This window comes from Mya arenaria, chromosome 5 (assembly GCF_026914265.1).
Source record: "Mya arenaria isolate MELC-2E11 chromosome 5, ASM2691426v1".
NCBI classification, from domain to species: Eukaryota; Metazoa; Mollusca; class Bivalvia; order Myida; family Myidae; genus Mya; species Mya arenaria.
This window is the reverse complement of record NC_069126.1, coordinates 6,996,192-7,008,976: the sequence shown is the minus strand read 5'-3', so window position 1 is coordinate 7,008,976 and position 12,785 is coordinate 6,996,192. Positions and strand designations below refer to the sequence as shown.

Genomic DNA, 12,785 nt, shown 5'->3' with positions numbered 1-12,785 from the left:
GAGAGAAAATAAAAAGATGAAAAAACAACAGACAAGATACTGAGAGATTGAATTTATGGTCCCGTCCACGAAAGGATAGAAATGGTCTGTCCACGGAGGGATAGAAATGGTCTGTCCATGGAGGGATAGAAATGGTCTGTCCACGAAAGGATAGAAATGGTCTGTCCACAGAGGGATAGAAATGGTCTGTCCACTGAGGGATAGAAATGGTCTGTCCACTGAGGGATAGAAATGGTCTGTCCACTGAGTGATAGAAATGGTCTGTTCCCTGAGGGATAGATATGGTCTGTCCACGGAGGGATAGAAATGGTTTGTCCACGGAGGGATAGAAATGGTCTGTCCCCTGAGGGATAGAAATGGTCTGTCCACTGAGGGATAGAAATGGTCTGTCCCCTGAGGGATAGAAATGGTCTGTCCACGGAGGGATAGAAATGGTCTGTCCAAGGAGGGATAGAAATGGTCTGTCTATGGAGGGATAGATATGGTCTGTCCACGGAGGGATAGAAATGGTTTGTCCACGGAGGGATAGAAATGGTCTGTCCACGGAGGGGTAGAAATGGTCTGTCCACAGAGGGATAGAAATGGTCTGTCCACGGAGGGATAGAAATGGTCTGTCCCCGGAGGGATAGAAATGGTCTGTCCACGGAGGGATAGAAATGGTCTGTCCACGGAGGGATAGAAATGGTCTGTCCACGGAGGGATAGAAATGGTCTGTCCACGGAGGGATAGAAATGGTCTGTCCACGGAGGGATAGAAATGTTGGACTGTCCACGGAGGGATAGAAATGGTCTGTCCACGGAAGGATAGAAATGTTGGACTGTCCACTAAGGGATAGAAATGGTCTGTCCACGGAGGGATAGAAATGGTCTGTCCACGGAGAGATAGAATTAATGGTCTGTCCACAGAGGGATAGAAATGGTCTGTCTACGGAGGGATAGAAATGGTCTGTCCAAGGAGAGATAGAATTAATGGTCTGTCCACGGAGGGATAGAAATGGTCTGTCCATGGAGGGATAGAAATGGTCTGTCCACGGAGAGATAGAAATAATGGTCTGGCCACGGAGGGATAGAAATGTTCTGTCCACTGAGGGATAGAAATGGTCTCTCCATGGAGAGATAGAAATAATGGTCTGTCCACGAAGGAATATATAGAAATGGTCTGTCCACTGAGGGATTGAAATGGTCTGTCCCTGGAGGGATCGAAATGGTCTGTCCACCTCCGGGAGATTGAAATGGTATGTCCGCATCTGGATCACAGGGAAACCAGCAACTGTGTTAGACAGGATCAATACTGCACTGCATACTGTATTGTGTGACATATTGGCTGTATAACCTGCTCTCATCTGGCTCAGGTTCTTCTGAGAACCACATTTCTTTAATTGTCTGCCTTTGTTAGCAGGAAACATTTACATCAATATCATATGTTTAAAATGTGATCATTATTTCTATTTATGGAATGCACAAATATGCTATGGCCTTGGTTTGAAGAGATAATTCGCAGATAATTGTTTGTTTGTTGAGAAGCCTTTTGGGGAAGTTTCCCATTTACGTATAATTATCATCTACTGAAGAAAATCAACTGCATCAAATTTTCGCATTATTTTTTGTTGTTAAATTAACAAATATATTTTTAATTTCAAAAAATATGAAACTTGAATTAGGAATTTTATTTTCACTTTTGGGTATGTTGTCGATCGTCTGCCCAAAATGGGTCAGAATAAAACCCATGCTCCATCATCAATATTTTTTTTTATATTTATTTCACAAGAAAGATATGCAGTTTAAAGTCTTCATGCTGTTGTTTCAAACTCAGACACAAGATTTTACTGAAATATTTGCCCTGAGGAGCCATTGGCTTCTCAGAAAAGAAAGTTTTTGATTTCCTGTTTGTTTCTTCGGCCTTGAATTTATGTGCAGTAAACCTGTTATTTATGTAATTGCCTTGTTTATCTAGAGAGTTGCAGCTGAATATTTATATACTCTGAGCAAAGGCAATGGAAGATAGACACTGAAAGCTCAATAAATGAGGATGTTGTATTGATTCAACTGTACTTTAAATCGATAAATTATCGCTGCTTAAACAGACAAATTGGAGCAAAGTATTTCATTCACTCTATTTCGGTTATTGGTGTAGGTGACTGAGTAGTTGATTCAATTATATTTGACTGTGACAGCATATTTATTGATCTACTTAGCTGATATTGAATGATAAAATTTAAATACGTTACAGTTCATGTTTTACATGTACAAATTAAATGGTCGCTGTTGCTCCCTTTCAATTTATTCCTTTAAAGCTGCGCTCTCACAGATTGACAGTTTTTTTTGTTTTTTCCTATATAACAAGCTGATTTTGGTATCAATGTCTTCATTTAATTAATATAAGATAACTCGCAATAGAACAAGTTTTTTTTGTTTTTCCTATATAACAAGCTGATTTTGGTATCAATGCCTTCATTTAATTAATATAAGATAACTCGCAATAGAACAAGTTTTTTTTGTTTTTCCTATATAACAAGCTGATTTTGGTATCAATGTCTTCATTTAATTAATATAAGATAACTCGCAATAGAACAAGTTTTTTTTGTTTTTTCCTATATAACAAGCTGATTTTGGTATCAATGCCTTCATTTAATTAATATAAGATAACTCGCAATAGAACAGATCTCAATTGTTGGAATACTGGTGAAAAATTTAATTTTTCTTTATGATTGCATTAGTGAACGGTTTTAGCTATAAAACATCAATTTTGAAAATGTAAATATGAAAAACTGTGATCTGATCTTTTGTCAGAAGTCTTCTTTTTCTGGTTATCAATCTTTTAATGTACACAAAAGTGGCTCAATTTCAAAGACAAAAAATAAAAATTGTCAAAACAGTCAATCTGGTTGAGCGCAGGTTTTATTTGTTTCACATACAAATCTTGCATACGGTAGATTAAATCATGCAGTCAGGTAAGGGACTTGGTATTTGTGCCCATGTTTCCACCAAATGAATTGCTATACAAATTATATTGATTTAATTATGAAGAAGACCTAATTGACCTTTTGCCCAATTGTTCAGAACTTTGTTTAAGTTAACAATGTTGTTCACCTTATCATTGTTAACTTTTTTAGTGAGAGTCATATTCAGTAATTCGACTACATATTAACAAAGGTAAATTCTCCCTATTCAACAATTATAACTGAACAGCTAGACAATGTTGTTAACGTTTAATGATCGTTGTTGACTTTCTTAGTGAGAGTCATATTCAGAAATTTGACTACATAATTATTAACAAAGATAAATTCTTCCTTTTCAACAGTGATAACTAAACCACTAGACATGTATATGTCTGAGAAGTGTTTGCCCCTGTTGGTGACAGAGGTGGCTGTCCATAGATCAGTGCCACATGAGATTGGCAGTCTTATGTTCCTCCAGACATTCTAGAAACAGCCTATTGATTTTGCCACTTTTTCAGATTTGTCTGGCTTTGCTTTGCTGGCATTATCTGGCTTACAACAGGGTTTGAGGCCAAACAAATAAAATAATTATTAGTAGAACCTGACCTTATTTACAAAAAGGTGCCAACCTTGTATTAAAAAATAATAATAGTAGAAGACTGTACTTCCAGACCAGGATTCCAACCAGGGACAACAACTTATGCCAATTGGTGACTTGATTTACACAGCAAAATACACCCCCTCAAACTTGAAAATTTGTTCTCATACTTCAGAGAGTTTTGTGTGTCTTTATACTTTCCAATGTGCATGTGTGTCCCTTTATAATTTCCATTGTGCATGTGTGTCTCATTTTACTTTCCAATGTGCATTTTGTCTCTTTATACTTTCCAATGTGCATTTGTGTCTCTTTATACTTTCCAATGTGCATTTGTGTCTCTTTATACTTTCCAATGTGCATTTGTGTCCCTTTATACTTTCCAATGTGCATGTGTGTCTCTTTATACTTTCCAATGTGCATTTGTGTCTCTTTATACTTTCCAATGTGCATTTGTGTCCCTTTATACTTTCCAATGTGCATATGTGTCTCTTTATACTTTCCAATGTGCATATGTGTCTCTTTATACTTTCCAATGTGCATATGTGTCTCTTTATACTTTCCAATGTGCATATGTGTCTCTTTATACTTTCCAATGTGCATTTGTGTCTCTTTATACTTTCCAATGTGCATTCATTTGTGTCCCTTTATACTTTCCAATGTGCATGTGTGTCTCTTTATACTTTCCAATGTGCATTTGTGTCTCTTTATACTTTCCAATGTGCATATGTGTCTCTTTATACTTTCCAATGTGCATTTGTGTCTCTTTATACTTTCCAATGTGCATTTGTGTCCCTTTATACTTTCCAATGTGCATTTGTGTCCCTTTATACTTTCCAATGTGCATTTTTGTCTCTTTATACTTTCCAATGTGCATTTGTGTCTCTTTATACTTTCCAATGTGCATTTGTGTCCCTTTATACTTTCCAATGTGCATTTGTGTCTCTTTATACTTTCCAATGTGCATTTGTGTCTCTTTATACTTTCCAATGTGCATTTGTGTCTCTTTATACTTTCCAATGTGCATTTGTGTCCCTTTATACTTTCCAATGTGCTTTTGTGTCCCTTTATACTTTCCAATGTGCATTCATTTGTGTCCCTTTATACTTTCCAATTTGCATTGGCATCCCTTTTTACTTTCCAATGTGCATATGTGTCTCTTTATACTTTCCAATGTGCATTTGTGTCTCTTTATACTTTCCAATGTGCATTTGTGTCCCTTTATAATTTCCAATGTGCATGTGTGTCTCATTTTACTTCCAATGTGCATTTTTGTCTCTTTATATTTTCCAATGTGCATTTTTGTCTCTTTTACTTTCCAATGTGCATTGGTGTCTCTTTATACTTTCCAATGTGCATTGGTGTCCCTTTATACTTTCCAATGTGCATTGGTGTCCCTTTATACTTTCCAATGTGCATTGGTGTCCCTTTATACTTATCCATGTGCATGTGTGTCTCTTAATAGGGTCTTTTAATGTCAAACTGTTGTGGTTTTTCATTGTGATCATGAAGACAGTAATTTAAACCTGATTCGCTATTGTATAACATTATAAAATACCAAAGTTACTGCAAAATTATATCCAGAAGAAATTTGTTTTCACTGATAACTGAATGCATGACTGTGCGTTTCTATGAAATTTATTATCATTATTGGCTGTTTAACATTCTCTTAGCAATAAAGTATGTGCAGTGTTTATAATAAAGTAGAAAATTAAAACTGGTTCCATGAATCTTTTCCCCCTAGTAAATAATTGAGTACTTGGGCATCTGCTTGTAAAATAAAATGAGAAAATACTGCACATAATGGGCTTAGCGCAAGATGGTCATATCTCCATATATTATTTCAAGGAATTGCGTCTGGCTTGCGCTAAAACCATTGATATTATATACTAGTCTATGCAAAAAGTTGCAAAACTGTAGAATGTTTAAATTTTGTGAGATTAATATTCGAAATATTTCGTGAACCTAAAAGGTGGTGAATTAAAAATCTAGCATATTATTTATTTTCCTATAGTTGTTACTGTTTGTTGTCTGTTTAATAAATAGTGGTGTTGCAGAATTGAAACCATTGAAAATTGTCAACAAAAAAAAAATCACAAAAAAGGGACTTCACGATATTAAAACAAATATCCAGTACTTATTGTTACATCACATGCATATATTCTCTTTAAAATTCAATATTCAGTTCCCAGATAATCCCCAGTTCATTGAAAGGGAACCGGTGTTTCTGGAAAACCCAAAAAGGGGTTAATGATATGCAGTTTTCTTGTGTATTTTTCTCATGCTGTATTTTAGGGGGAATTAAAAATTATGTTGACTGGTATTTTAACAGTACATACATACACATATATATTGACATTAATTTCACCAAACTGTAAGGTTTTTATACGAAAATGAATTTGAAGAGGTATTTTTTACCTTGTTTCATGGTTTTCGTTGCTTGTAACAATGGTTTCATTGGTCATGTTTGAAGGTCAATTTTAACCTCAGATCATTCTTTTGCACTAAAAGATGTTAGTTTTTAAAAACATGAGATAATCCTTGACATTGGTTTTATAGGTCATGTTTGAAGTTCATGATTGAAGGTTATGTGAAGGTCATGCTTGAAGGTCATTTTTAACCTCAGATCATTCTTGAGCACTAGAAGATGTTAGTTTTGAAAAAAATTAAAATCCTTGACATTAGTTTAATAGGTCAAGCTTGAAGGTCATTTTTAACCTCAAATCATTCTTGAGCACAAAAAGATGTGTGTTTGTTATAAACAAAGTTGCTACGATGGTAATGTCATTTTTAATTTCAAAATCAATTTTCAAAATGAGATAGTCCTCAAGTCCACAAAAATATGTGTTTCTTATAAAAAGATGAACATGTATATTAAGTTCACCATTTGGAGACGGGTTTGGCTATAAATAGAATAACAAAAGAAAGACATTGAAAGACCATTAAAGAGGCTCAGACAGCAGATGGTCCAAAAATCAGCATATACTGTATTTCCTAGAATCAAGCCTAGAATTGTCAAAACGTCACTTAACATTAAAATTATAAAAGCAACAATAATGTTGCTGTCTCATCTATGTTTCCCCGTTTAAAATAGTGCTTAACGGTTTCCCAGTTGAAATCATATCTGTTTATGAGTAAAGCTTAATATACCGATGCTGTTTTTGAACTTACTGGGATTTACATGGTAGACAACCGTAGTAAATTTTGAGTTGGAAAACTATGCAAAAACTGTGAAAGATGCATTGTGTCGTTAACGATGTGATACATCTGTAAGTAAGATCCAATGTGTCGTACGCAACAATGTCAATTTTATTTAAGTTTTTGACATTTAACTTTTTTTCTTGCATTTTTTTTCAAATGGTGATGAGCCCCTTTAACATTGTTGGTAAGATTATAAGAAAGCAGTTACAATTACAGTTCACTGAATGTTTTATTTATTCATTCAAAGATTTGTGGAGAAAATGTGTACTTAAAGTAATAATTCACCTCTGAAATGGTTTTAACAAAGTGTTATGTCTGGTAGTCATTATTTACTGTCTTGAAAATAAATCGAGGATGATAAGCATTTAATAAAGATTTATTTTCTGACAGAATATTAAGTCAAAATTCAGGCTTTCGACGGAAGAAAATTGCTTTTCACTTCATCATTATCTGGAAAAAAAAGAAAAAGTACTGAAATATATATTCCTTGCTATAGGTCAAAGTTTAATCTGTGTGTCCAAAATGTGGAACATAATTATAATTCAACTATTGCGTTAGAGATTGTGAAATATTCTAGCAACATTAGTATTATTCATGCTTTATCTGATATCATTTTAATGGTGAGATAACAAGGAGAGAAATATGATATTATTTTATAACACAATTGTCATGATTATTATGGTGGATACATAAATAAGTTAAGGTTAGAATTTTATAGTTCACCTATAACAACTTCATGGGAGTGATAGCGACTGACTGATTTATCGGTAACACTCAGATGGTAAATCATTAAAAAATTGACGTCAAAGTATGAATCAACTAAGTCACATACACCTATAACCAATATTAAGTGCTCAAAATACCTGGCTCTGATTGGCCCATTTGAAGCATATATGAAATGACTAATGATAAAAAAATATAGGGATGCTTGTTTTTTTAATGTGTTTTAAGCCAATGTGTTTATATAAAGTGTTTTTTATGGCTTCACACAATCCTAAGAAATTGTTAGTATTTTCCCTGGAAATGTCTGATATTGTGCAGACCAAGTTTCTGCCATGTTCACATATTTTAGAGTGAGCTGTTTACTGGATTAAGTTGCCAGCTTACTGATGCCAATAAAAGCATAAACAACAGCTTTACAAAACATTTGTTAATGCTTTTGAACCCAAAACCAAGATTTAAAACTTGACAGTAATGCTGTTTTAGAAACACAGGGCAGAATAGAAATACTTGTATATTTTTACTTGACAAAATGTGCATAAGCTTAACATTGAGGTACAATGCATATTATATTTGTTATGGTATTTTATACATTCTTTTTCATATAAGAGCATTATCTAAGACTGATCAGGGGCATATCCAGGATTTGGCGTTAGAGGGGCTAACCTTAAGGGCGTAGGCTTTGGACTTGCTTCCCTCCCTCAGAACCGAGATTTATTTGGCTTTAAGTGTTGCCAGTGAGATTTGGGCGTACTCCTTCAGGAAAGTTTTAATAATACTTTGTCTGCAATGGGGCATTTGTTGTAACTGTTTTCTCCTATGAATTATAATGTAAACTTGGAAGATCTTTTTGGGTGGGAGGGGCGCACTTTTCAAAAATGACAGGCGATCAACTTCCCTGCAAATTTGCACTTTTTTCTGAAGGATGTGGGAATAAAAATTTTTAAAAAAAATTATGTCTCATTTCAGGTTGCTGGAATGACCAGGACGACAAGGGGAGTTGCGATTCGAGCCAGTGTATTCCGTATGTTCACTCCTACCACTCGCACAAGCAGAACAACTCACACTTCTGCTGTTGCTATGGCAACATGTGCAATAACAACATATCAACGGACGTGGTGCCTATGTTAATCAACCACACCACAGATTCTTCAGGGCCAGGTGAGATAAATTGAGATAATGGAGATGAATTATAGCTTGTCCTTCAGAGGCAGGTGAGATAAGTTGAGATAAATGAAATAAATTTAAGCTTGTCCTTCAGAGCCAGGTGTGATAAATTGAGATAAATGAAATAAATTTAAGTTGTCCTTCAGAGCCAAGTGAGATAAATTGAGATTTATGAGATAAATATTAGCTTGTCTTCAGGGCCAGGTGAGATAAATTGAGATAAATGAGATTAATTTGAGCTTGTCTGTTTTTCGAAGAAACGTCGAAGTCAGCATGCAAAAAACTTTTAATCATGGCCACAACTCAAACTTGTTCAAGATGTTGAAATAAAACTTGGTAAATATGTTGCCAGAGTTAAAACGCACATGTACAACAAGGCAAATAACTCAAGATCAGGCCATAATAATTGTTTGAGTTATATCCCTTTTTTTTGAAGATAAACCATTGACAAACATTGGTGTTTGCTCCACGACTCTCCTTTGGTTTATTTAATGATTAAAACTGTAGTAGGCTTGATACAAGCTAGTAGTGCTTATTGGCAAGATGGAACTTGAATGACCCTTATCTTGACCCGTTATGGTCCCTAAGCACGTGCCTGTCAGGCTTCATGACCATCAAGTTACTGTACAGGACTGGGGTGGGGAGGGGGAGGGGGGCGGCAATCCAGGATTTGATGTTAGAGGGGGCACACTGGATGACACAGCTTTGGACAAGGTATCTGTCCGACTTCATGACCATCAAGAGTTGCTGAACAGGGGCTTGGGGTGGGTGGAGGCTTTTGTCCAGGATTTGATGTTAGAGGGGGCATTGCTTAGGAAAAGGCGATCCACAATAATTGGGCTTATCAGGTGAAGGCTGTTTTCAGGATTGAAAGCAAAATTATTCTTAATATGCTTCTTTATTTTATTGAGCTTTCAGCACTGTGACTTTTCGTGCTATCAAAACATGTCATCAGGAATATTTTAACGCATTCATTCCTTAGAAATCTTGGGCTTGAGTGGATTTTAAAAGCAAAATATTGATGACATTTATCCATAAACAAACAGAAGAAATCTGGAAAAAAACGACTCAATCATATAAGGACTATAATGTAGTCAGTGACTGGAAAATTGCAGCTTACGTATGAGTATGTCTTAGCTTCTAACAATATTGGGGTTTGGGTTTGTCATAAGGCGAGTATAAATTCATTGCTAGATTTTTTATCATCCCCGCCCGCCTCTCTTTTTGCCACCCATGTTAATTTTTATTGACTCATTAAAATTGTTTAACTATAGTTACTGTATTTGAGTACCGTTCTAGTACTATCTGGGAACGGCGTTTATTCATACTCATGGTGTCGATGTAGAAAATTCACATGTAAAAAAGGAGAATTGTTACGATGGTGTTCATGGTTCCTCTAGAAACATAATCATGTATATGGTCCCTTATGCAATAAGAAAGAGCATGATCACATATTTATTCAAGGATGAAACAGTCATTCAAGAAAAAATCCCCACGCCCCAATTTAAAAAAAATGGATAAAAATCTAGTAATGAATTTATATTGGCCTTAAGACTGTTTGATGCCTCCTTTGAATGGTACCAGGGTTGTTTTTTTTCTGAAAATTTTGTCTTGAAAATTGGCCCCATTCTAACTGCTTAAACATGTACTTTTTCCAAATGTGTAAATAAAATTCAGCACCCGTCCATTCGCAAGGTGGGAAAATAACTGGTGTGGTACTTCTAAGCTTCCAGTATTAAAAAGCTGTATTATACTCCATTGTTACCCTAAATATCTCTCCAAAAATAAGTTAAAAATTTGTATAATAAAGGCACATGCTCTGGAAATAAAACAAACAATATTTACATGGAAAATACATTGCTTAGAGGTTTAGACATAAAATGTACCAACCGTAATGTCATAATAAAAGTCATTATTTTAGCCATGGGACCGAGATCCAATTTTCGTAAACAGTATTTGGGCAAGGAAACATCCTCGTTTGGGTGGGATTATCTTAAAATGTTGTTCAGAAATATTTTTTCTTGTGTTATATCCCTCCTTATGGTGTAATGAAGAGTTGATTAATTCTGACTTGAAATAAGAAGCTTGAAAGAATCAATATAATTTTGTCTTGGCGAAAATGTGGCTAAGCACTGACACACACATAGTTGTCTTGAAATGTCGGAATAGAAGAAAAGCATATACATTCTGATATCTGATGTGCAAAGATCATATAGTCATAAACCTAAACCTAAACCTCCGTTTTCATAGACTGGTGTGTAATTGGGAATTGCAGATTTCTGCAGATCTGATGGCTCTGGGACCTACCCCCCCCCCCCCCCCCCCCAAAAAAAAAAAAAAAAAAATTAAAAATAAAAATGGTTTTCACTTCTTCAGCTTTGAGCAGTCTTCGAAATTAGTCTTTTGGATATGAACAAGCCTGAATTCATGTTCTGCTGCTTGCCATTACATTTTCGACCAAGCCCTGCTGTATAAAACCCAGAGTTTGAGCAAACCCGGAAAATATTTTACCAGTGCAGGGAGTGTGGGCTTGTGCTAGTATTGACCACTGTTTGAGGTCAAGCACATCCCTGGACCTTGATTTAGAGATGTAGAACACTGTCTATTAATAGTATACGTTGTTTATTTCAGTGACTCGTCATTTACGGGACCCCTCCTATAAGGAGCGAACCATAATGATCTCGCTGTTATCTGTGTTTTCCCTCGCGATCGTGGTGCTGGTTTTATACCTGGTGTACAGATTCTGTCTCCAACCCCCACGGCCTCCGAACACTGCTACATCGTCAACAGACGACCAACAGACACCTGCGTTCGATATTGACGATCTTAAAATCAGCTGCCTTATTACTAAGGGCAGGTATAGTGAAGTGTGGAAAGGTTCGCTACAGGAACAAGACGTTGCTGTCAAAATTTACTCGCCAGCATACAAGCAGTATTATTACAATGAAAAGTATATATATTCGCTCCCTCACATGGAGCACGACAATGTGATAAAGTTTTTCGGCGGGGAAGAAAAGATACTTGAGGACGGCAGTGTTCAACACCTGCTCGTATTGGAGTATGTTCCGGATGGTACCCTCGTCAACTACCTGAAGAACAACACGCTGGACTGGTTCACGATGTGTAAAATGTGTCAGACACTCGCACGTGGAATGTCACACCTTCATACTGACCAGGGATCGGGAGGTAATAATGAGTTATAAAAAAAACTTTCTGTCCATTGTTGTTATTTAGCTCACCTGAGCAAAAGGTGAACTATTGTGATCGGCCAATGTCTGGCGTGTGTAATCCATCTTCCAGCATCTAGTTTCAACATTATTTTACATACAAGTTATCAGTACACAATAACCTTTCAAATAATACTGAAACATTACCCAAAACAACATGGGTCACCATGTATTAAAATTTCATTCATATTGCCATTTGGTTGATGAAAAGACATGCTATGTACGTACATCAAATATCAATTACCTTAAATGCATCGTTCTCGAGACATACCCTGAAATAGTTAGAAGACATTAATTAAAATCTTAATGATAAAGAATGGGCAGAATGAGTGTAGCGAATGAAAGTTGAAATTCGCAATGATAAAGCCTTACATATAGTACTTAATGATTGCCTGTCTGCAATTTCATTGGCTGTATATGTAGGTTGTTTTCTAAATTTTCTTAAAGTTCATACCCCCCCCCCCCCCCCCCCCCCCGAAATAAAAGACTCTTTTTTTTCAATAATAATCTGATGTTTCTCCTATGTACTGAACTTTAAATCATCATCCAAAAAAATGTATTTCTTTTACTGTTAAAACAGTGGAGAAATAGAAATAAAATAGCCAGCAGGATTGGCTCCTATCCCTTCAGCCAAAGAGGAATTATTTATATCACTTCTAATTAGGTATGTCTAGACTTCCAGAAGGCACTGTCTTTGAAATGTATTGATTTTCCCCAAAGGCAAACCGAAACACGGTCACAGAAATTTCAGTTCCTGATAAATGACCATTCTCAATCTGTGCCTTATTTTGTAAGATATTTTGGGTGATTATTTGTTACCATGGGGAGCCTTGAAAATGGAATGAAGGCTGTTGTCAAATTATATTAAAAAGTGCTTTTTGAGAGTCTGTCTGTGTATTTTTGGTCTTCCTTTTTCGTGAATACGGCCAGCGCCCTT

General features: G+C 35.8%; 1 protein-coding gene across 1 annotated transcript in view; it reads left to right on the top strand.

The window, feature by feature from the left end:
- The window catches only part of LOC128233400 (uncharacterized), a 62,660-nt gene that overhangs the window by 23,684 nt on the left and 26,191 nt on the right, over window positions 1-12,785 (top strand). Inside the window, exons 5-6 of the mRNA XM_052947059.1 lie at window positions 8,424-8,615; window positions 11,253-11,807. Coding sequence (XP_052803019.1) covers window positions 8,424-8,615; window positions 11,253-11,807 — 747 coding nt within the window. The remainder of the gene's footprint in view (window positions 1-8,423; window positions 8,616-11,252; window positions 11,808-12,785) is intronic.